General features: G+C 43.4%; 1 protein-coding gene across 1 annotated transcript in view; it reads right to left on the bottom strand.

The window, feature by feature from the left end:
- tubg1 (tubulin, gamma 1) overlaps positions 1 to 24960 on the bottom strand; it is a 36413-nt gene that overhangs the window by 3919 nt on the left and 7534 nt on the right. Inside the window, 9 exon segments of the mRNA XM_084329566.1 lie at positions 583 to 744; positions 1381 to 1533; positions 3320 to 3469; positions 8559 to 8587; positions 8590 to 8644; positions 12819 to 12945; positions 16112 to 16191; positions 19659 to 19727; positions 21858 to 22025. Coding sequence (XP_084185692.1) covers positions 583 to 744; positions 1381 to 1533; positions 3320 to 3469; positions 8559 to 8587; positions 8590 to 8644; positions 12819 to 12945; positions 16112 to 16191; positions 19659 to 19727; positions 21858 to 22025 — 993 coding nt within the window.

Raw genomic sequence — 24960 nt, 5'->3', positions numbered from 1 at the left:
AACAGTAATCAAAAGTGCAATAATAAATGATTTTGTTAAATGTATACACTTTTATCCTGCTACTAAACAAAACATTCCTGAGTGCTTCATATCCATAACATGCATTTCAGTGTTATAATGTTTTGTTTAGTAGCAGGATAAAAGTTTATACATTTAACAAAATCATTTATTATTGCACTTTTGATTTAAGTTACTGTTGTAGTGAAATGCAGCAGGAATGCTGCTTTGTGTTTGTTGAGCAGTGGGCTTTAAGTTCATACATTTATTTTTATTAGAAGCCTTAATTATAATTGATCATTTTTGTATATATTTGGGGTTACACAGCAATACTTTTAAATTCAGCTGTTTATAAATTCATAAAGTTGAAATTGCATTACTATAAATGCATTTGAAATGGAATAAAAACAAAGTTACAACAAATGTTAATTGTTTATATACCGTGTGACTATTAGGGCTATTTGAGTGATGGGGTACTACTGGCCGGACTGCCGATAAACAATGCGGCCCCCCAGATTGATTGTGGACATTTTGTGGCCCTCACCATATACAAAGTTGCCCACCCCTGCTCTACACGGTACTCACCGAGGAGATGCTGGTGTGGTTGGCCATCATCAGGCCGCTGACCCTGTGGGCGGAGGGCAGGTAGGGGGACTTCCGGGACAGCGCCACCTGGATGCTGGCGGGGCCCCAGGGGATGAAGTTGGCCAGCTTACGCTCCCGGATCCTCTGGAGGCTCTTGTGCACCTGCGGGAAACAGGAAACAAACGAGGACGTGTTCACAAACACACTCTCTCTCTCTCTCTCTCTCTCTCTCTCTCTCTCCCACTCTCTCTCTCCCTCTCTGAGCAGCCGTCCAGACACTGCTGTGGACACTAGGGACATTCTGGTCAGTCATGTCTTTTGGCGCTTAAAGTCCCCCATGAAACGGCTAGCAGAACGCTGTTTGATTCCACATATTTATGCGTTTCCTGTAAAAACAGGAAGCTAGGGAGGGACTTGTCGTGGATATTGATGGGCATTTATAGTAGCCAATAGTGCCGAATGTGCATTACGGTCGACCAATTAGCTAGCAAGCTAATGTTACCAACATAGGTTAGCAACATTAGTAACGTTAGCTAGCAAGCTAATGTTAGCAACATAGGTTAGCAACATTACACAACATTAGTAACGTTAGCTAGCGAGCTAACATTGAACATTTGTTCAGTTTAGTTAAAGAGTACTAGCTCAGTTACAATGTGCTGTAAATGTCATTATAGAAAACATTTCATTGGACGCAAAATGGAGTACAAAATGTGCTGGATTTTCTTTTTGTTTTCCAGGAAATGACAAAACTATCTATGTTGCGATGAAATGATGACAGTGCGGTAGGTAGGTACACACCTGTGTGGGGTCCACCTCTCCCTGGATGATGTTGAGGATGGCGATGTAGCAGTGGTTGGTCTGTCGGTCTCGGCCCGTGGACACCATGACGTTCTTGGGCTGCAGCAGCCTCCGCATCACGTCCAGCACCGTGGTCTTCCTGATGCTGGCCACCTGACGAACGGCGGGCGGGGGGAGGGGGGAGGGGGGGATTACATCTCGGAAGAACATCCGTCGTCTTTTCATTATCGTTAAATCGTCAACAGAATCTAAGTAGCACAGGCAGGGCTCTACGCTAACCTTTTTCCCAAGGAGCACATAGTGAGTGAGTGAGTGAGTGAGTGAGTGAGTGAGTGAGTGAGTGAGTGAGTGAGTGAGTGAGTGAGTGAGTGAGTGAGTGAGTGAGTGAGTGAGTGAGTGAGAGAGACTCCACCCCCCCTTCCATCACTATTGGATGCCTCGGAGCGTTCCCACTTCCCAGCGATAGCTTAGTTAGCAAGACGAAAGGCTTTCTCTGGTCTGCATCCTCTTAACAATTGTGTGTATTGAGCAGCTGTACTGTATTGTACTGTATTGTACCCATTCTGCAATCTGTTAAATAAAGTTTTCCATCAATCAATCAAAGCTAACATTAGTTAAGGTTTTAGCATTCCAGAATGGCGAGGATGCAAAGAATGTTAGACAATTGGACCCGTTGCTTGCGGAGTTTACATTACACATAGAAACAGCGCAACTCGCGAGAGAAGTTGTCACAGAGCTGTCAAGCGCAGGGCTGAAGAGCTAGAATTGAAGGTCCGCTCTGCTCTGACAATTGCGCGTGGACACAGCCCCCTACGCAAAACGATTACTCGCACACTGTGCTCCTAAATGATTTTTCCAGTTCGCACATATCTATTTTTAGGGGCAAATGCGAGTGAAATAGTCGCACTGTAGAGCCCTGACAGGGCGTCGCACGACTGAATCACGACTGAATGAATGATCTATTATGCCTCTAAGAGACGCAGACCAGAGGGCGCCAAACCTTTCCATGTCAACGCCACAGAAATAGATGCACATTAAGACTCCAGACCCCTGTTGATGGGTGTTGATAAGAGGCCCCCCATCCGAGAAGATACACAGTCAGGTCCACTCCAGTCGATGCAGGATTTAATCTGTCATGGCGTCTCTAGAGCCTCCTTTCTCTCCTTCGTGCTTCAAGTTAAATCTACTCTAAAATGAAAGTGAAACTTAACCCTTTCACTGCCACACGACAGCCGGTTAACCCTTTCACTGTGACAATACAGAAGGTTAGCCCTTTACTATCATCGGATGCGGAGCTAATGATGCTAATGATGGAGCATCGCCGTCGGTTGTGTGATAGTAAAGGGTTAACCTTCTGTCGTGTGGTAGTGAAAGGGTTAAGCTACTTTGTACTGCAACCCATACAATAGATCTGCTGTCCGTGCCGATGCATGATTCAGTTTATAATGTTGTCTGGCTAAGTATTGATAACACTCTTTAATATTTTGCAAATTAAGATTTTTTTTTTTTTATTTGATGTACTTGGGCACTGATGTGCGAAAATGAACTAAATCGGTTTTATTTCTCTAAAAAAAGAAGAAAAAGCATACACCAGTGGAGGCAAGTAATAATACTCTGTGGATGTTTTAACACAGAATATAACAACGGTGTCTCACGATTACCGTGGGAAGCCTACTTGTTACATATGGAGGAAAGATCAAACTCTCTCTCTCTCTCTCCACTGGACCAGAGCGAGCGAGCGACCTCATCGCTTCACACGCAGCGTCTCGCATCAAAACAAGAGCCCTGGGTCAGTAACCGTGAGGAAGAGGGTGAGGAAGAGGAGCAGAGCGCCGTGAAGACGAGCAGTAAACCGCATGTTTTTTTTTGTTGTTGCTTCGTCGCGTCGAAAATAACCCTTCCTGTATACGTGGCCGGCCCCCACGTGAACACAACTTACCGATTGGTCGGTGGTGAGCGGCGTGTAGCCAGTCATGAGGAAGTGGAGGCGGGGCGTGGGGATGAGCGAGGCGATCAGGCCGATGAGGTCGTTGTTCATGTATCCGGGGTAACGCAGCGTGGTGGTGCTGGCGGACATGATGGTGGACACCTGCGTACAGACAGGCTTAGTTAAGATAAGAATAAACTGTATTGTCCCCGAGGGGAACATTTACTTGGAACATCAGCGCTGCATCATTCTGCGATAACAGTGTAAACAAAGAAGAAAAAAAATATATACAATCATTCATTCAGTTAGTTAGTAAAAAGGACATCAGACAAATTATGACAATACACAGAGACATGCAACCATAATTCATAAGTAGGTAAACTCATTTCAAAAGCTTCAAAAAGCTTCATATTGCACCCTGCCCTAATTAAATTACAACAGATTTGAAAGAGGTGACAGCCCACTGTTAGGTGGCACCTCAATGGAATCGACCTCTAGTGTTATTTAGGAGAGCGATGGATGTAGGAAGGAAGGAGAGCTTGTAGCGGAGATGTCTGCTCCCGGCTGCCCGGGGGGGGGGGGGGGGGGGATGGGAAAAGAAAAGTGCAGAGACATTTCATCGGCGACTCAGTGCATGTGTGTGTTCCTGTGGGTCGCCCATCTCGCATCTGTGTGTGTTAATCTGAAAGGTAGTGTGGTAGTGAAAGGTTAACCTTCTGTAGTGTGGTAGTGAAAGGGTTAACCTTCTGTAGTGTGGTAGTGAAAGGTTAACCTTCTGTAGTGTGTTAGTGAAAGGGTTAACCGTCCTGTAGTGTGGGGCGCCCAAGTGGCGAACCATGTAACGCGCTGCGTCGCCGCACGGCCAACCCGGGTTCGATTCCCAGACCGGGCGTCATTTGCCGAATGTCTTCCCCCCGCTCTGTCTCCCGTTCTTCCTCTCTCTCTCTCTACTGGACTGCCCAGTAGTAAAAAGCGATAAACGCTAAAAAATAAATCTTTAAAAAAAATTTTAACTTCTGTAGTGTGGTAGTGAAAGGGTTAACTGTCTGTAGTGTGGTTGTGAAAGGTTAACCTTCTGTAGTGTGGTAGTGAAAAGGTTAACCTTCTGTAGTGTGGTAGTGAAAGGTTAACCGTCTATAGTGTGGTAGTGAAAGGGTTAACCTTCTGTAGTGTGGTAGTGAAAGGGTTAACCTTCTGTAGTGTGGTAGTGAAAGGTTAACCTGTAGTATGGTAGTGAAATGGGTAACCTTCTGTAGTGTGGTAGTGAAAGAGTTAACCTTCTGTAGTGTGGTAGTGAAAGGGTTAACCTTCTGTAGTGTGGTAGTGAAATGTTAACCTTCTATAGTGTGGTAGTGAAAGGGTTAACCTTCTGTAGTGTGGTAGTGAAAGGGTTAACCTTCTGTAGTGTGGTAGTGAAAGGTTAACCTTCTGTAGTGTGGTAGTGAAAGGTTAACCGTCTGTAGTGTGGTAGTGAAAGGGTTAACCTTCTGTAGTGTGGTAGTGAAAGGTTAACCTTCTGTAGTGTGGTAGTGAAAGGTTAACCTTCTGTAGTGTGGTAGTGAAAGGGTTAACCTTCTGTAGTGTGGTAGTGAAAGGTTAACCTTCTGTAGTGTGGTAGTGAAAGGGTTAACCTTCTGTAGTGTGGTAGTGAAAGGTTAACCGTATGTAGTGTGGTAGTGAAAGGGTTAACCTTCTGTAGTGTGGTAGTGAAAGATTAACCTTCTGTAGTGTGATAGTGAAAGGTTAACCTTATGTAGTGTGGTAGTGAAAGGGTTAACCTTCTGTAGTGTGGTAGTGAAAGGGTTAACCATCTGTAGTGTGGTAGTGAAAGTGTTAACCTTCTGTAGTGTGGTAGTGAAAGATTAACCTTCTGTAGTGTGGTAGTGAAAATGTTAACCTTCTGTAGTGTGGTAGTGAAAGGTTATCCTTCTGTAGTGTGGTAGTGAAAGGGTTAACCTGTAGTGTGGTAGTGAAAGGTTAACCTTCTGTAGTGTGGTAGTGAAAGGGTTAACCTTCTGTAGTGTGGTAGTGAAAGGGTTAACCTTCTGTAGTGTGGTAGTGAAAGGGTTAACCTTCTGTAGTGTGGTAGTGAAAGGTTAACCTTCTGTAGTGTGGTAGTGAAAGGGTTAACCTTCTGTAGTGTGGTAGTGAAAGGGTTAACCTTCTGTAGTGTGGTAGTGAAAGGGTTAACCTTCTGTAGTGTGGTAGTGAAAGGGTTAACCTTCTGTAGTGTGGTAGTGGAAGGGTTAACCTTCTGTAGTGTGGTAGTGAAAGGGTTAACCTTCTGTAGTGTGGTAGTGAAAGGGTTAACCTTCTGTAGTGTGGTAGTGAAAGGGTTAACCTTCTGTAGTGTGGTAGTGAAAGGTTAACCTTCTGTAGTGTGGTAGTGAAAGGGTTAACCTTCTATAGTGTGGTAGTGAAAGGTTAACCTTCTGTAGTGTGGTAGTGAAAGGGTTAACCTTCTGTAGTGTGGTAGTGAAAGGTTAACCTTCTGTAGTGTGGTAGTGAAAGGGTTAACCTTCTGTAGTGTGGTAGTGAAAGGGTTAACCTTCTGTAGTGTGGTAGTGAACGGGTTAACCTTCTGTAGTGTGGTAGTGAAAGGGTTAACCTTATGTAGTGTGGTAGTGAAAGGGTTGACCATATGTAGTGTGGTAGTGAAAGGGTTAACCTTCTGTAGTGTGGTAGTGAAAGGGTTAACATTATGTAGCATGGTAGTGAAATGGTTAACCTTCTGTAGTGTGGTAGTGAAAGGGTTCACCTTCTGTAGTGTGGTAGTGAAAGGTTAACCTTCTGTAGTGTGGTAGTGAAAGGGTTAACCTTCTGTCGTGTGGTAGTGAAAGGTCAACCTTCTGTAGTGTGGTAGTGAAAGGGTTAACCTTCTGTAGTGTGGTAGTGAAAGGGTTAACCTTCTGTAGTGTGGTAGTGAAAGGTTAACCTTCTGTAGTGTGGTAGTGAAAGGGTTAACCTTCTGTAGTGTGGTAGTGAAAGGGTTAACCTTCTGTAGTGTGGTAGTGAAAGGGTTAACCTTCTGTAGTGTGGTAGTGAAAGGGTTAACCTTCTGTAGTGTGGTAGTGGAAGGGTTAACCTTCTGTAGTGTGGTAGTGAAAGGGTTAACCTTCTGTAGTGTGGTAGTGAAAGGGTTAACCTTCTGTAGTGTGGTAGTGAAAGGGTTAACCTTCTGTAGTGTGGTAGTGAAAGGTTAACCTTCTGTAGTGTGGTAGTGAAAGGGTTAACCTTCTATAGTGTGGTAGTGAAAGGTTAACCTTCTGTAGTGTGGTAGTGAAAGGGTTAACCTTCTGTAGTGTGGTAGTGAAAGGTTAACCTTCTGTAGTGTGGTAGTGAAAGGGTTAACCTTCTGTAGTGTGGTAGTGAAAGGGTTAACCTTCTGTAGTGTGGTAGTGAACGGGTTAACCTTCTGTAGTGTGGTAGTGAAAGGGTTAACCTTCTGTAGTGTGGTAGTGAAAGGGTTGACCATATGTAGTGTGGTAGTGAAAGGGTTAACCTTCTGTAGTGTGGTAGTGAAAGGGTTAACATTATGTAGCATGGTAGTGAAATGGTTAACCTTCTGTAGTGTGGTAGTGAAAGGGTTCACCTTCTGTAGTGTGGTAGTGAAAGGTTAACCTTCTGTAGTGTGGTAGTGAAAGGGTTAACCTTCTGTCGTGTGGTAGTGAAAGGTCAACCTTCTGTAGTGTGGTAGTGAAAGGGTTAACCTTCTGTAGTGTGGTAGTGAAAGGGTTAACCTTCTGTAGTGTGGTAGTGAAAGGGTTAACCTTCTGTAGTGTGGTAGTGAAAGGGTTAACCCTGTGTACATGAGGGCTGCCTGCACGTCAGCTGACTCTGACCCGTCGGTGCTGCTGACTCGAGGGAAGCGCCGGTCGGACTCGTCAGACTAGTTCGTTAATCCTCGAGTGCCTTTTGCCACCAGTGTGATATTTCCTCTCTTACATCAGCTCCGTGTTCAGGGCCTCTGCCGGTGTCAACAAGTCAAGTTTAAGACTTTTTTTAAGACCTTTTTAATAACACTTAGGATGCTAAATGTAATACCAATTTCACGACCATACTAGCAAAAAGATAATATATATATATATATATATATATATATATATATATATATATATATATATATATATAACACGCATAGCAACACTGAACTGGCGGCTGCACTTGCGCGCCAATTTAATTTAATATATTTTATATTATATCATCTCCCGACAACCGGGCTGCCCCACAAAATATGTAATACCTGTGCAATAATTAAATGTAAGACTTTTTAATACCTTTTACGGCCTTAAATTGAGAATTATGAATTTAGTTTGCATAATACTTGACTTTTTAATGCCGCGCGGATACCCTGATAATATGCAGCGAAATGTCATATTTCCAAATATGTTCGTAGATATTGCAAGTGTGATACAACTTAACAATATAATCAAAGTCTAGTCTTATAAAGGGGCACGTCCACCAAATACAACAACGCCAACATAATCTCACGCGCATTCCGAAATCTGTTAACAATTTTTGCACACGTTCACTTATCTAAGTCTTAGATTGACGGGTTATTGAGACGAGTGAATGAGTTTGAATATGGGCCACCGGTGATGATGTCATCATCAGGGGACACTGAGTCCTCGTGTTGATTACAGCTCAGTGTAATGATGACAGGGCTGGAGGCTCTATGAGACACGCTGTTGATATTCTGTCATCTACACCGTGTGGTGGAGCTGTAATTAACTCAGCATGGGACACAACGAGAGACACCCCGAGAGGAGAGGGCTGCCGTGTGGATCCGTCACCTTACAGATACATCCATTTTCAATTCAATTTCAATAAAAAAAAGGGGCTTTATTGACATGGGAAACAAACATTTACATTGTCAAAGCCAGTGTCAAAACAAACAAAACAATCAAACGGAGATCAGACATATACTGTATATGTGTGATTGACAGTCTTTATGGTGGTTGCATTCCGTTGGATGTCCTTTTCTTGTCACAGCAGCTCACGAATCTTGCTGCTGTGTTTGCACATTCTTGTATTTCTCTCCCAGTAGGTGTGGGAGTTTTGCGTTATTTGCCATGTTTTTTCAAAGTCTGTGTTATATCACTATGCCTCCCTATGCTGTCTTTGTGGAGCAGAGTAGCCCTCTACGTGTGTGTGTGTGTGTGTGTGTGTGTGTGTGTGTGTGTGTCTATATGTGTGTGTGTGTGTGTGTGTGTGTATGTGTGTGTGTGTGTGTGTGCGCGCCCTCACTCACCAGCTGGTTGATCTGGGAGAAGGAGGGGTCTGGATGTGCAGCCTGTCGGTGGCGATGCGGTTCAGAGCCGTGTTGTCCAACACCACCTGGAGAGAGAGACGGGAGGGAGAGAGAGAGAGACGGGAGGTCAGAGAGAGAGAGACACACACACATAAGACACACACATATATAGACACACACACACACACACACACAGACACACACAGGCAGAGGCAGATATTGCTTGCTGGCTAACTGGATCAGCTGCAGGGCCCTGGTGTAAAAGGCCCTGGAGGAAGCAGATATTAGGGGGGAAACGCTGTTAGACTGTCAGAGTCTCTCTCTAGACTAATACAATCATCAGTCAGAGACGCGGGATGTAATAAGCCGCGCTTGCGAAGCCTCCGTGCTCACGCTGCAGTCTGTCTGCTTATCGGTGCGCAGAGGTCCCCCCCCCCCCCCCCCTGCCTGCGCGGTCTCTCATACGGAGAGAGGTTCGTAAAAAAAGCTGAAAATGTCAGTTTCTATTAAGTCTATGGGAGCAGACAGTGGCTCGGAAGGTAATATGGGAGCAGTCGTCTGGTAATCCGGAGGTTCCCCCGGTTCGGTTCCCGGGCGGCGTGTCGAAGTGTCCTTGAGCAAAGACACTTAACCCCCTAATTGCTCCCGATGAGCAGGTCGGCACCTTGGCACGGTCGCCTCCGCCGTCGGTGAGTGAACGTGTGAGTGAACGGGTAGAAATGTGAGGAAGAAATTGTGAAGCGTTTTGGATAAAAGCTGCTGTATATAAATGCACCGTTTACAGAGTCTCCTGCCCACACATGGTCTCTCATATGGAGTCAAGTCAAGTCAAGAGTTTTAATTGTCACGGCATACAGGTATACAATGAAATGCGGGTGGTCTTGCCCGCGACGATGTGCAATACAGTGGTACAACATATAATAGAATCCAATAAAAATACAGTGGTACAACATATAATAGAATCCAATAAAAACAACAGTGCAATAAACAGGTAACATGGTGTGACATCTCGGTATCTGTACATAGTATTTACAGAGCATATAGGACATGCTAGGTAGCTTTAGTAGTGCAATACACTGTTCCTGTTGTTATACTAATGGAGAGATTTGTAAAAGATTTAAATAAAAAATAAATTTCAGTTTCTACTATGTCGGTTTATATTCATTTTATTTAACCTTTATTTAACCAGGCGGGTCAAACAAGAACAAATTCTTATTTACAATGACGGCCTGGTGAGAGGACAACAACAGGGCCTCTGGGTGACAAGAAATGCAATAAAATAGAATGAAATAGAAAAGAGACAGACGGTACGGACATCACAGAGGTAAGGGAGATAATTAAAACACACATCAAACAAACAACCGAATAAAATTGCAAGGTATTGTGGTATAATATGTCCTCATGTAAATATGTTCCCCTTACCTGTGCCCCCCCCCCCCTCTCTGTGGAATCACCCCCCTCCCCTGTGTCCCCAAACCTGTACCCCCTCCCCCCCATCTGACCTATCAAATGGGACCACACACCCCCCTTGTTGAACTATAAAGGGCTCCTCCCGACCACAACCAGGGTCTTTTACCTGGGTCACTTCAGCTGATCACCTGGGGAGAGCCCCTCAGCCATTCTCTCTATGTAATCTATCTGTTTGGTTAATAAACCCTTGTTATTATCCAAGCCTCGGTTGACTGAGACATTCTTCATCAGGATATCCACAAATATCCCACAGTATGTATTACATGAAGCAGAACAGTCACATCACAGTTAAAAGGCTGGGTGACGGCTGCAGGTGTGTGTAAACAACTCTGTGATATAGAGTCCTTAAAAGTAGCGAGGGGGATCGATTTGTCCACTTTTGCAGCCAGAAATGGTGGTTTAGTTCCCCCTCAGAGCCGTCTCCAGCTACAGACGTGATGCGAGACGAGGATAACGGAGCGGGCAGAGTTAAAAAAAAAATAATAAATCAATATCCCATCTCCATTCCAAATTAACAAATATTGTCGTCCCGGTCCATTAAATACCTCAAATAAACAAGAAGGCTAGCCTGTAGGTGACCGATTTAATTTAATAATAAAATTCCTGTAGAATACTGTTGACAATATCTTATCATAAACCCGGTATATCACATCATATTACGAGCTGGGTACATCAAAGAGAGGCCTATTAAGATGTTGGATCCTAATGTGAAAAATGATGCGATTTAATGCTCGGTGCCTTATCTTGACTTTGTCTATTTTGCCGTCGTCTATTCTCTACGCTCGTTTGATGGACGATGGGGGGCGGGTCAAGTGCAGAGAGAATTTCATCTGTGACCCAAAAGGAAAATGCACGTGTGTTTTCCCTATGTGTGTCGCCCATCTCACATGCGTGTGTTGTGTTCACTGCATGACAATGTAGCAATGTGGGCTACAAATAAAGTCGTCTTCTCCTCCTCCTCCTCCTCCTCCTCCTCCTCCTCCTCCTCCTCCTTCTTCTTCTTCTTCTTCTTCTTCTTCTTCTTCTTCTTCTTCTTCTTCTTCTTCTTCTTCTTCTTCTTCTTCTTCTTCTTCTTCTTCTTCTTCTTCTTCTTCTTCTTCTTCTTCTTCTTCTTCTTCTTCTTCTTCTTCTTCTTCTTCTTCTTCTTCTTCTTCTTCTTCTTCTTCTTCTTCTTCTTCTTCTTCTTCTTCTTCTTCTTCTTCTTCTTCTTCTTCTTAGCGGGTGCTGGGACCAAAACAAATAAAGACTTCTTCTTCTTCTTCTTCTTCTTCTTCTTCTTCTTCTTCTTCTTCTTCTTCTTCTTCTTACTGGGCGCTGGGACCAAAACAAAATGACGCCCACCACGCGAGGTACAGCCAGCACGCTCCAACAGCACACCGTCTTATTGACAATATCTCAAGCCACACAGACCTCTTCATCAGGTCAAATTGGGATCGACTTGACCAGGACCCTCGGGAGGATTCAGAATGTTGTCAATAAACACTGTTGTTGGAGCAATTTAGAGTGAGCTGGCTCAACTGACCCCCTGATGGAGACGGATATACGACCGGCTGGCGTCACTGACCCCCTGATGGAGACGGATACGACCTGCTAAACATTACAAAAAGTAAACCTTGGGCGGTCAGGTGGCGTAGCGGAGATTGCGTTCGTCACCAACCCCGGAGACGCTGGATTCGCCTGTTCGAATCCAGCTCACAGCTCCCGGCGTGTCACCAGCTTGGCTGGCCGTTCACACTAATACAATTGGCTGTATTAGAGGGTGGGAGAAGCTGGCGGGGTGGGTCCGGGTCGTTGTAAACAGCGACTCCTACAGTTCGGTCGGGGCGCCTGCTCAGCGCGGATAGGACCTAAGGGGGGTAGTGTGATCCTTCCACACGTTACACCCTCTCAGTGAGAGTCCACGCTGCCAGGTGAAAAGAAGCAGTTGATTGGCTAGACGTGTGTCGGAGGAAGCATGTGGTAGCCTCCACTCTCCCAGACCGACTGTGGGGGGTAGGTGCGCAGCGACCAGGAAGGGGATTGGGAATTGGCATAACGACTAACATTGGGATGGGAGAAAATCGGAGGAAAAGGAGGGGGGAAAGATTTAAAAAAAAAAAAGTAAACCTTTTCTTTGCAAAGAAAATGTATGTGACGCATGTAGGCTCCTCTCTGGTCCCAGTCAAGTTGTTGTCCTGATATTAAAACTATGATAATAATGAACATAAACGTTAAATAGAGCATCTCAACGCCCCCCCCCCCCCCCCCTATTTTATGCTCGTTTTATACTTATTTCATGTCTGCACTAGACTAATCTTGGTCTGCCAATTATGTTCTAATTTTAAGTCCGTCTTTCTTTTTTTTTTTACTGCCGTGAAGCACTTTGAGCGGCAATTCTTGTATGAAAGGTGCTATAGAAATAAAGTTAATTATTAAATTATAATTGTACTGAATATGGTGAAGAATATTTATTATATATTATATTTATATTTATTCTGTTTGTATTGCTAACCCTTTTTTTTACACCGGATGTTAGCCTGTACCTTCTGGCAGGGGGACTGCCAATGGAAATTAGCCTTTTGGCAAAAATTGGGTGCATTTACGTTTGTAAAATGTTTTATTAATGTACGCTGTTGTTCCCCCTTGAACAAATAAAGTAAACCTAACCGAACCTAAGTGTGAAGTGTCCGTGCGATGCCCCTGCTCCAGCGTTCTGGGTGAGCCTCTAAGCTGTCTGCTCACCACACAGTCAGCGTTCTGGGTGAGCCTCTAAACCCCCCCCCGGGTCATGAGTGGCTGCTGTCTGCTCACCACACAGTCAGCGTTCTGGGTGAGCCTCTTCAGGGTCAGCAGGGAGTTGTACGGCTGGACGACCACGTCACTCACTTCGTCCTGGTTGGGGAAGACGGAGTATGTCTGCACCAGCTTCTTAGGGTACCTGGACACACACACACACACATATACACACACACAGACCCGTAAGAAAAGGTCCCAACAACAGTGGGGAAAACTCACTGGTCCCAGGAAGAAGGCATACAGCGTAGAACTGTTCAAAGCGCACTAACATTGGAGTTATGCACAGAAATGTTATCATGGCGTCCGGTTGAGAAACGTCTGCAATCCCTTCTCATTACTTTTCTCAGAAATGTTCAAGTTGGCAAAAACCACAGTATTTTTATGATCATATAGTTTACATACGAGAAGAACGTGACCATATGACCAGACAAGCTACGTCAGGCCATCTACTGGCACCTAAACCCGGAACAAATCTACTAAAATCTTCTGTGACTTACAGAGCTATCATGGAATGGAACTCATTGCCAAGCTACTTCGCTGAAATAGAATCCAAAACCACTTTCAAGAAAAAATTACTCTACTAACGAGCATGCACTGAACCCTTATGGCAGAGCGGTGACAACCAATTGACTGTTAATTGTATTTATGTTGATGGCAGTGAGTGCTGCTCAGGAACACTATTTATTTGATTTTAATACTTTATACTAATAATAAGTATAAACATAACTGAGGATGAGATTGTTAATGATGTTGATAATGATGATGTAATTGATGTTGATAATGATTGAATGTATTGAATATTGTTGTATTGTTGTAAGTGCCGGAACCCAGGAAGAATAGCTTTTGTCAAGTGCAAAAGCTAATGGGGATCCTAAATAAATATAAACATAAAGTGTACAAAGCTAGAAAGATTGGTGGCTTACGGCGTTCAGCTTTGTGTGTGCTAGCTAGAACTCTGATAAGATAAGAGAAGATATTCCTTTAGTTATCCCCTTGGGGGGAATTCAGGCATCATAGCAGCGTGGGGGAGGGGAGGTACAGGCAGGGTAATAGTAGAAGACAAATATAGGCAATAAAATTATACAGTAGAAAAAGTCATAATAAGCAGTGAAAACAATATAATTAATTTAACACAGAATATAAGCATATGAGCAAGTGGGAAGTGTGATCACAGGTGCAGGTGAGATTGATGTTAGATGATGTTATATTATACGTTACAATAAATATGTTCAATGGAATCGGAATATATACTACGGGTACAGTGTTTATAGTATTACCATGAAAGACAGGGGCAGTGCAGATATTGCTAAATTTTATTTCTAAAAAGGCAACAAGCTCTATGGATCTATCGCTGGATTTATAGCCACGCTGCGGCCTCAACCTTTAAATCCTTGGACTCTGTCTGTCACTCTGCCCTCAGATTCATCACTAATGATAGATATGACTCGTCACTGTGTCCTTTATGAGAAGGTTGGTTGGTCCTCTCTGACGGCTATCACTGGTATTTGTTCATTTTCAAGGCCCTTATTGGTTAGCTACCTCCTTATACTACATCATTATTGGTAAGCTACCTCCTTATACTACATGTCATCATTATTGGGAAGCTACCTCCTTATACTACATCATTATTGGTAAGCTACCTCCTTATACTACATCATTATTGGTAAGCTACCTCCTTATACTACATCATTAGTGGTAAGCTACCTCCTTATACTACATCATTATTGGTAAGCTACCTCCTTATACTACATCATTATTGGTAAGCTACCTCCTTATACTACATCATTATTGGTAAGCTACCTCCTTATACTACATCATTATTGGTTAGCTACCTCCTTATACTACATCATTATTGGTAAGCTACCTCCTTATATGACATCATTATTGGTAAGCTACCTCCTTATACTACATCATTATTGGTAAGCTACCTCCTTATACTACATCATTATTGATAAGCTACCTCCTTATACTACATCATTATTGGTAAGCTACCTCCTTATACTACATCATTATTGGTAAGCTACCTCCGTATACTACATCATTATTGATAAGCTACCTCCTTATACTACATCATTATTGGTAAGCTACCTCCTTATACTACATTATTATTGGTAAGCTACCTCCTTATACTACATCGTTATTGGTTAGCTACCTCCTACATCATAAGCCCACGGGGCAATAAATCGGGCAATCTCCAATTATGGCGTTATACAAAAAACGGATGCCAATGCAGCTCTCTGCCAGGGAGGACCATCCACATCATACAAGACACAATGGTGAGAACCATGACCATCACCGGGGATAAATCTTAGCGGCTGCGGAACTGTCTACGGAGTTCAAAGGCCTAAAGGGTGGAAGCCGCCTCAAGTGTTCCATAAATCACATCTCTGCTGTCCAACACCGACGGGAACACTGCTTCAACAACAACAACCCTCCTCCTGCTGCTAGACGTAGGGGAAGCTGCTGGCTCTATTCCTGTACAGAAAGACCGTAGTACACACACGGGGTGGGAGTGACCAGAGGCCTCACGATACGATACTATCACGATACTTGAGTCACGATACGATAGTGTTGCGATACTAAATATAGTGCGATGTGCTGAGTATTGCGATATTAATATTGCGATATATTGCGCTTTATTACCTTTTTTCAACAGCAAAGTAAAACTTTGTCAACGTGTTTTATCTAATAAAATAAGGTTTTCAGTCTGTTCATCTCACTTCAATCATTTTTATTGCAGAACATGGTATTTTCTCAAGCAGACAGATGTAAACACTGTAATCTGTGTTGCATGTACCTGACAAACTAAACTGTTTGTATTACAGTCATATTCCAACTTAACTGAATGCACGTGTGTGTGTGTGTGTGGACTACTGTACTATTACAGGTATTGAAATGAACTTCCTTATACATATAAAAAAATATATATATATGAATAATTAAATATCGATACTTGGCGTCCCTGTATCGATACAGTATCGCGATACTACTACGTATCGATTTCCCCCCCCACCCCTAGTACACACACGGCCGTTGTAACTTTTGGACTGGAGTGTGCAATGCTCAGGGCCTACTGTACTGTTCCGTTCACTACTACTGTACATTGCATTTAATTTCAAACCTTTATTTAAACTCAAAAGGCAACTGAGGTTTTCCCTCATTTACAGTCATGTCGCGTGTAAATTCAGAGTTAAGCGAAAAGAAAAGGCATATAAAATCATGAGCCCTGAGCCCGTCGGTGTGCGTGTGTGTCTGTGTGTGTGTGTGTGTGCGTGTGCGTGCGTGTGCATGTGTGCGTGTGTACAGACCGGTCATTGAGCTTCTCCAGCAGATAGGAGCCCAGCCCTGAGCCCGTTCCCCCGGCGATGGAGTGACACAAGACGAACCCCTACAGAAGAGGAAGAAAGGCTGCATTATTATTACTTTATTATCATTATTATAACTTTTATATTAATTTTTTTTATTCTTCATCCCCGAGGGGAAACATGGTTTGCCACCAGAGCGAATACAAATACACAAACAAGAAACAACAACATACAGTATAAGTTACACAACACGGTAAAAAAAAGAAGAGAGGAAGAGAGCCTCTCGACACAGAGCTAGCGGTGTTCGTTAAAGAATGTCACCGCAGCAGGAACAAAGGATCTTCTCAGTCGCCCAGTAGAGCATCGAGGCATCAGAAACTCAAAAGAGCTTCGCAGAGCATCAGATATATTGTACAGAGGGTGGCCTTCAAAAGATAGAATGGTGTTCAGTTTAATTCTAGTTCGCTTGGCTATAATGATCTCCAGGGAATCAGGAGGGAGGCCAATCACTGAGCCAGCCTTTTTTTAATCATTTTATTTATACGGTTTTTTGTCAGTAACCGTGATGTTGCCCTTCCCCCCCCCCCCCCCCCCCCCCCAGCAGAGCACAGCATATAAAAAAGCATCTGTGTTCTTCTTCCTTGGACTTTAGCGTGTCTATTTTATCATGCCCATTTCATGTCTTTTTATTACCCGTTTTTTATGTCCATTTTATTATTAGTATTCTTGCACAATCAAAGCGGGCGTGGCCACCCGCATTTCACTCCATATGCCCTGGTATGTATGTGACAAATAAACCTCTTGAATCTTGAAAATCTTGAAATGGTTCCATGGTTGAACGCCGCTGTACACTACGCCAATGCAAATGTTTGCATGAACGTGTGTGTGTGTGTGTATATACTGTATGTGTGTGTCTGTGTGTGTGTGTATATACTGTATGTGAGTGTGTGTCTGTGTGTGCGTGTGTGTGTGTGTATATACTGTATGTGAGTGTGTGTGTGTGTCTGTGTATACTGTATGTGAGTGTGTGCGTATATACTGTATGTGAGTGTGTGTGCGTGTGTATATACTGTATGTGTGTGTGTATATACTGTATGTGTGTGTGTATATACTGTATGTGTGTGTGTGTGTGAGTGAGAGCAGTTGCCTCCCTCCCTCCCTCCCTCCCTCCCCAGCAGGCAGTTCTATAAGTGGGAGGGCTGCCCCGCCTCACCCTCCCTCCCTCTCCCCCTGTGAGGCAGCCCTGTAATACCTGCCTTCCTTCCACCCTCTCGCCCAGCTATTATCACCCCCCCCCCCCCCCCCCCCCGGCTGCCCGCACGCCACACCCTGCCAACGCACACGCAGACCCGCCCGCGGCCCGCACTAAATAATAACGTGAGGCCGTAACATGAATGAGTAACAGGGGTTACGCACGGACCTCCGAAAAGGCACATGTTTTTATACAGGGCGGCTGGCCGGATGGAAGGTCTAAATGGAGGACTTGGCGGCCACAGGGAGCGGCTGACCTGGGATCAGATGTGTGTGTCGTAGGGATGGGTACCCTTCACATTTGAACCGATACGGTACCGGTACCTGTGAATCGATACCGGTACCCAACGGTACCTTTTTTCGGTACTTTAGTCAAAAAAATATTATTTACCTACATCAGTCGTAAAAAAAAAAAAAAAAAATTCCAAACTTCAAATAACTACAATTTCGACCGTTTTCGGCTCGCCATTGCCCCGACTGCTTTGTTGTTGAATCAAGTCAAATCCTAGGTAAGCGTATTATTGTGCGTGTGAACGTTGACACGAAAAGAAAAAAGGTAAAAAAAAGAAAAGAAAACTAAAGAAAAATAATATTAATAATAAAAATTAAAAATAAATCTGTATCTCACTTGAATCGATACTCGGTAGTACCGACGACGTGTTTCGGTTCGGTACCTTAAAAGTACCGAATTCGGTACCCATCCCAGTCGGGCTTCTGCTTAACCCCGTCGACCGTCCATCACGTCCCTCGTTCTACCGTGTGACGTGACTGAAGTGACGTACTTGGACTATACTTTACTTACTCGTAGTATATATTTATTTACATTCTAGTGTTTATTGTAACCATATTGTAATGTAGACCCTAACACCACATAAGGGTTTTTTTTATTTGTAAAAATGAGCAAGCCATGAGGGCTGATTCCATGGCTAAGAAGCTGACAATGTTATTGATTTTTGCAAAGAAGTGAGAGTTCTTAATGGCTGTAAAGCCTCTTTACCATGTACTGTGGATGGAATTTCTGGAACAGACAATGTTGCTGAGTTATGGTGACAGTATTATAGTACCTTATTTAATTGCATTAAAAGAGATTTGTATAAAGTGGATAATATCAAGAGTAATGACTCAATGGTGATTACGTCACATGAGCAAGGCCAGATTAAGACTTCAGAGGGTATAATGTAACCGATGGGGCATACAGACAGACCCTCACCTGCACTTGCTCAGATGCGTATATTCTAGTGATGCACGATATATCGGCCGCCGATATAATATCGGCCGATATGGCCGTTTTTTTTACACATCGGTATCGGTCCGATATCAAGATAGGGCAGATATTTATAAAAATTTTTTTTTTTTACATGTGTTGGCCTTAAATAGTTTCAAAATATCAGTCATTTCTGAAAATAAGTTACAAAAGTAAAAACATTATGCGTTTTGGAAAATAGCTCTTTATTTGATTATCATAAAAAAGAGTTTTCTATACAGAGATATCGACATCGGTAAATATCGGTATCGGCCACAAATTTCACATCGGTGCACCACTAGTATATTCAGAGTTAATTATATTGTTTACACTGCTTATTTTTACTTTTCTACTGTACTATAATTTGATCGACTGTATTACGTCTTCTACTATTATCACCCTGCCCACCATACCTGTACCTCGCCCTCCCCCATGCTGCCCGAATGATCCCAAGGGGATCAATAATGGGAAATCTTATCTCGTCTTAGAACGCTGCTACTAGCGCGCAAAGAAATACTACAGGTCGACTCTTATTCACACGTCAGTCACATATTGGAGGGTCGTCTACATTTAGTCATTTAGCGGAAGGTTTTTATCCAAGGCGACTTACAGGTTCTGTACAACAGGTCAGCAGGAAGGTACAACTCTTTCAGCTGAGAGTAACAATGTTCATCAAACAGTGCTGAAACTTGAGTGCTACAGTCTTGAGTGCAGAGTAGGTACTAGTATAGGCAAGGTAGATTATTTAGTGGCAAAGTGCATATGATAAAAGACAGTATGAAGGTTAGTTTTTCTTCATTTCAGATATAGGGAACAGGGGGTTGTTTCTTGAAAGCCGCTCAAACTCCCACAGATCATAATTTATATTCAGGAGGCAGACGCCACCTTGTCATCTCAAGGGCTCGAGACACATCGTCACATCGTCATGGAGACAGTCACTGCATCGTCACGGTGACGGACGGCACGCTGCCACCTTTCAGACCACTTTACGGTTTGTTATGACTTTTTCCCCCGATCGTCTGGCTTCTCCGCTACACATCACCGCAGACCACTTGCCTCCAAGCTGTCGCTGCCGTCCGCCTCTCGGTCGATGATATCAAAGATGTCCTCGTGGATTTTCTCTCCCTGGAAGACAAGTCACCACATATTTTTCAAAAGGCCAATTTATTAACACCCCCCCACCCCCCCCCCCCCCCCACCCAGGGCTTTCCCCAGAGTCTCTGAACAAGATGATGCTGAGTCTCAACTACGGGGTGGTCCTGAGGGGGGGCTGTGAGTGACCCCCGTCCGGGAGGCAGGAAGAATTTGATATATAGAGAGACTGATTTGCTGTAATTTCCTGCAACTTAAAAACACAATTTCAATAAAATAGCAAACACAAGGGTAACTTCCAAATAAGTTATATATTTTAAGTAGAGTGTATAAGGTTGCACACTAGTTTAACGTTGAACATGAAAACACATGCATCATACACACTAGGGGTGTAACGTTGCGACCTCACAACGATACATTTCGATTACGATTATTCAGGCAACGATTCAATGCATCATGAAATCTCTTCATTTGACCACGATTCGATTCGATTAATTTTCTATACATTTTCTATCAGTTAATTCCCCCAAAAAAATTTAATACACAAATGTGGCCGGGGGAACTGATTCACTCAGCACGAATAGACTATAGGTCAATAAAAACAATATACACAAAAAAAATAAAAACATTTTTTTTTTAATTATTTGATTAATTTAGATTATAATAGATTCTAACATTTTCAAATCGATGCAGTTGAATCGTCACATTAGAATGTGCATCTATTAGGGGTGTAACGATGGATGAATCGATGCATCATTACACCCCTAATAGACACACACACACTGGAACAGAGGACAGAGCGATCACACATTACACAATGACGCGTCTGTTTCTAAGCTGGCCCCAAGCTTTCACAGCAAAAGAAAAAATCACTAAAAGAAAATATATAATAATAATAATAATAATAACAATATATTTTTTCCAAACACATGGTGGCGCTGTTTAGGGAAGGCCCTGGCGTCAGTTACCTGTGAGGAGGAGCCACTGTTTAGGGAAGGCCCTGGTGTCAGTTACCTGTGAGGAGGAGCCACTGTTTAGGGAAGGCCCTGGTGTCAGTTACCTGTGAGGAGGAGCCACTGTTTAGGGAAGGCCCTGGCGTCAGTTACCTGTGAGGAGGAGCCACTGTTTAGGGAAGGCCCTGGGCGTCAGTTACCTGTGAGGAGGAGCCACTGTTTAGGGAAGGCCCTGGAGTCAGTTACCTGTGAGGAGGAGCCACTGTTTAGGGAAGGCCCTGGTGTCAGTTACCTGTGAGGAGGAGCCACTGTTTAGGGAAGGCCCTGGGCGTCAGTTACCTGTGAGGAGGAGCCACTGTTTAGGGAAGGCCCTGGGCGTCAGTTACCTGTGAGGAGGAGCCACTGTTTAGGGAAGGCCCTGGTGTCAGTTACCTGTGAGGAGGAGCCACTGTTTAGGGAAGGCCCTGGTGTCAGTTACCTGTGAGGAGGAGCCACTGTTTAGGGAAGGCCCTGGCGTCAGTTACCTGTGAGGAGGAGCCACTGTTTAGGGAAGGCCCTGGTGTCAGTTACCTGTGAGGAGGAGCCACTGTTTAGGGAAGGCCCTGGCGTCAGTTACCTGTGAGGAGGAGCCACTGTTTAGGGAAGGCCCTGGCGTCAGTTACCTGTGAGGAGGAGCCACTGTTTAGGGAAGGCCCTGGCGTCAGTTACCTGTGAGGATAGATATCTATAGAACACTAGATAAGGCGGAGTCACCAGCGTCACTGAATCACCGCCATCTTGCCAGGGGCAGCCTTGAGTGAGAGTGAGTGAGCTGCACAGACAAAAATACTCATAACTCGCTGAAATATTGACGGATTTACAAACGGGTTGGTTTGCTATAAACATCAAAGATGTAGTTATGATACTGCATACTTGTAAAAAAAAAATTAAAGATGTTTTTTTTTTACAAACCGCTTGAATCATAGCCACGTTAATAATGCTTGTAATAAACCAAACTGTTTGTAAATCCGTCAATATTTCAGTGAGTTATGAGTATTTTTGTCTGTGCAGCTCACTCACTCTCACTCAAGGCTGCCCCTGGCAAGATGGCGGCGGTTCAGTGACGTCGCTCTCCATTGGCCGGCAGCGCGGGCAAGCTATCTAGTGTTCTATATATATCTATGCCTGTGAGGAGCCACTGTTTAGGGAAGGCCCTGGTGGCGTCAGTTACCTGCGAGTAGCCGCTGGCCCAGTTGTTGCCCGCCCCGCCCCCGTGCTCCGACAGGTAGATGTTCTCTGGGTTGTACAGGTTGGCGTAGGGGGAGTTGAGGATGGAGTGGATCACCCTGGGCTCCAGGTCGAGCAGAACCGCCCGGGGGATGTAGTGCTCGTCGTCGGCCTGCGGGGGTTGGTAGAGGCACGGGTTAAAACTCTAAATGTCACACTGCCAAAAACTCTAAAACAGTTCTGCACACATTCATCTAGTTTGACAGTTATTGAGAGTTAATGAGTCTGAACGCGGCCACCAGGGATGTCATCGCCATCGGTGACACCGAATCCTCGTGTTGTGTTAATTACAGCTCAATTAAATAATAAAGGGTCCCAGTAAGACAAGGTGTTGCTATGTCTTTATCTATGCCACTCAAATCAGGCGGAAAGGGGAGAAGGTGATCGGGGACCCCTCTCACCCTGTGTACGACCTCTTTAACCCCCTCCCCTCTGGCAGAAGACTCCAAAGTCTCAGGTGCAGGACATCCCGTTTTTAAAAACAGTACTTATCCCGAGGCTGTCCGGCGTCACCTGAACTCAAGTACAAATGTACAGGCACTCTGCACCACAAGGGCTATAGCACCAGCCGACAGGCACTTTAAGGCAATATGCACTTTAAACTGGAACACTGAGCTATTTATTTTAGGTACTGTAGCATTTTTTTCTTTTTAATTGTTTGTGTAAAACTTTTATTGTGGGGATTGTATTGCATGTATTCTTGTGTTTTTATATTGTATGTTTTTATACTGTATGTACTGTGTATGTGCTGGCACCAAGACAAATCCAAATCAACCATGTGTTGAAATGGCAATAAAGTTTTCTATTCTATTCCATCTACATAATACCATTGAGCTGTAATTAACACAACCATGACCATACCATGACTTATTGTGATAATATTGTATCGCAGACTCTGAGAGCCTCTGGTGATTCAGCGCCCCCTAGTGTGCATAGGCCTGAATATCCTGCATGCATCAAGATATCCACATCCGGTTGGTCCCATTAGGAAGAGGAAGATCCTGATAAGTTGCATGTCAGGTCTGAAAGCTCTCAGAGCCTGTATTAATAAACATACGAGTTCATACGAGTCAACTCCCATACGACCAGGATTTATTTGACATCTTTTTTTAGTTTTACTAGGGTATATTTAATTTCATTTCAAATCTTTAGTTTGTATACTCAAAAGGCAACTGAGGTTTCGTCTCTAAAACATGACCCTGCTCATGTCTTGCACAAGTTGCACAGCTCTGTTACATAATATATTATTCTATTCCACTGTATCTTTATTTTAGTTTAGTGTATATGCTCTACTACATCCTGCACAATTGTACAGCCCTGTCCTATATTATATTTTTCTATTCTAATTTAGTTCATATATTTCATTCTACTTTAATTTACAATGTTCCTACTTGCTTTGTAAGTGTTGTCTGTTAATGTTGATGCACCGAATGACCAAGACAAAGTCCTTGTATCGTTGACCAAGTCACGCTGACCTCACACAAAAGAAATCACATGGCTTATAAATACAACAATAAAACAACAAGACAAGGGTAGATATATAACAATATCTATCAATTTAACTATTTTTGAAGTAAAAATATTTTCACAAAAAATGATATATTTCATATCCGGGAGACCTTAGAGATGAGGAGAAACACTGGGTCTCGTTCTCCAACGGACTCAAGACAAAAGAAATTTCTCTTAGGGCCATTTAAGACATCTTGGGGCCGATTTTGGGATTCCCCAACCGTCCCTACTAACGCAACAGTAAATAATAAGGTTTAAATAAATATATAACACATTGTCATATTTATTTAAATTATGATTAATTAATTCCAAGGAGGCCTGTAGAGTTGACATGAAGGAATCACTATGATTCCTCCCAAATAAAGCCCAAATAAAGAACACGGAGCACAACAGTCTGTCGAGTTAAGACAGCTCCTAAATCCTGCTCTTACTCGGGGCCCAATCCAAGCGTAGGGACGGTTGGGGAATCCCAGAATCTAGAGCCATATGAAATCCGTTTTATTTTTTTCCAAATTCCATTTTATTTTTTTCCAAATTCCGTTTTAATATTTCAGAATTCTGTATTTTGCTTTGTACGCTCATTTTACCATCAGAAATAGTGTCTAATAAGTGGGAATGAATAAATGTCCACAATTTAATAAGATATAACAGTCCATTTAATAGGGCTGTCTTAAATACTTCGAAGCTTCGAAACTTTGTTCGATGGGCATGGGATTCGAATATGAAAATAAAATTCGATTATTAAAAAAAATAAAATTATATATATTTTTGCAAAATCAACTCTGCCTCTCTTTGTTAATTACAACAAGCAATGCTGTTTGTTATTTAAGATGAGGTCGGACTCGGCACTGACAGATTTGTGTTCATTGTGCTGCTTTTATAAAGCCTCAAATGACGGCTTACAATATTTCATGAAAGCAAAGTGTTTAGTTTGTCTAAGATTTAAAAAGGTTTAAACTTTACAGCACTGACAAAGTTGAACAAAGTGCTGTACAAGTCCCACAACATAAAAAAATAAATAAATAAAAATTATAGTTTATTCCATTTGTATTGCTCAATTCTGCGATTCCGTCCGCGATTCCGTGATCGCGGATTCCATATGGCTCTACCAGAATCAGCCCTAAGAGCACATTTCTCTTCTTAATTCCGTTGGAGAATGAGACCCATTGTTCTGCCTCTGGTATGGGGTAATTCTGCCTCCGGTAGGTAGGGGGGTAAATCAAAACGTTGGGGGGCATCGTCTCTAGCCTACACCCATGGAGCTTTGGCGACATTGCCCAAGGGCACCACAGCAGTGTAACCAGCAACCCTTTCACTGCTACAGTAGGCAGCTGTCCTGACCAACAGGATGCCCCCCCCCCCCACCACAGGGGCAAAATTACATTAACCTAATCACTCTCCTGTTGACCTCTGACCTGCTGTGGCTGTAAAAGGTTTATTTGTGTTGGTGATGTTATTGTTAGTAACACTGGAGTAAGACACAGATTAGGTTCTATTCTGATTTATATACCCTCCCTCATCTGCACCTTTGTTTACAC

This window comes from Notolepis coatsorum (assembly GCF_963971535.1).
Source record: "Notolepis coatsorum genome assembly, chromosome: 14".
NCBI classification, from domain to species: Eukaryota; Metazoa; Chordata; class Actinopteri; order Aulopiformes; family Paralepididae; genus Notolepis; species Notolepis coatsorum.
This window is presented reverse-complemented; position numbering and strand designations above follow the sequence as displayed.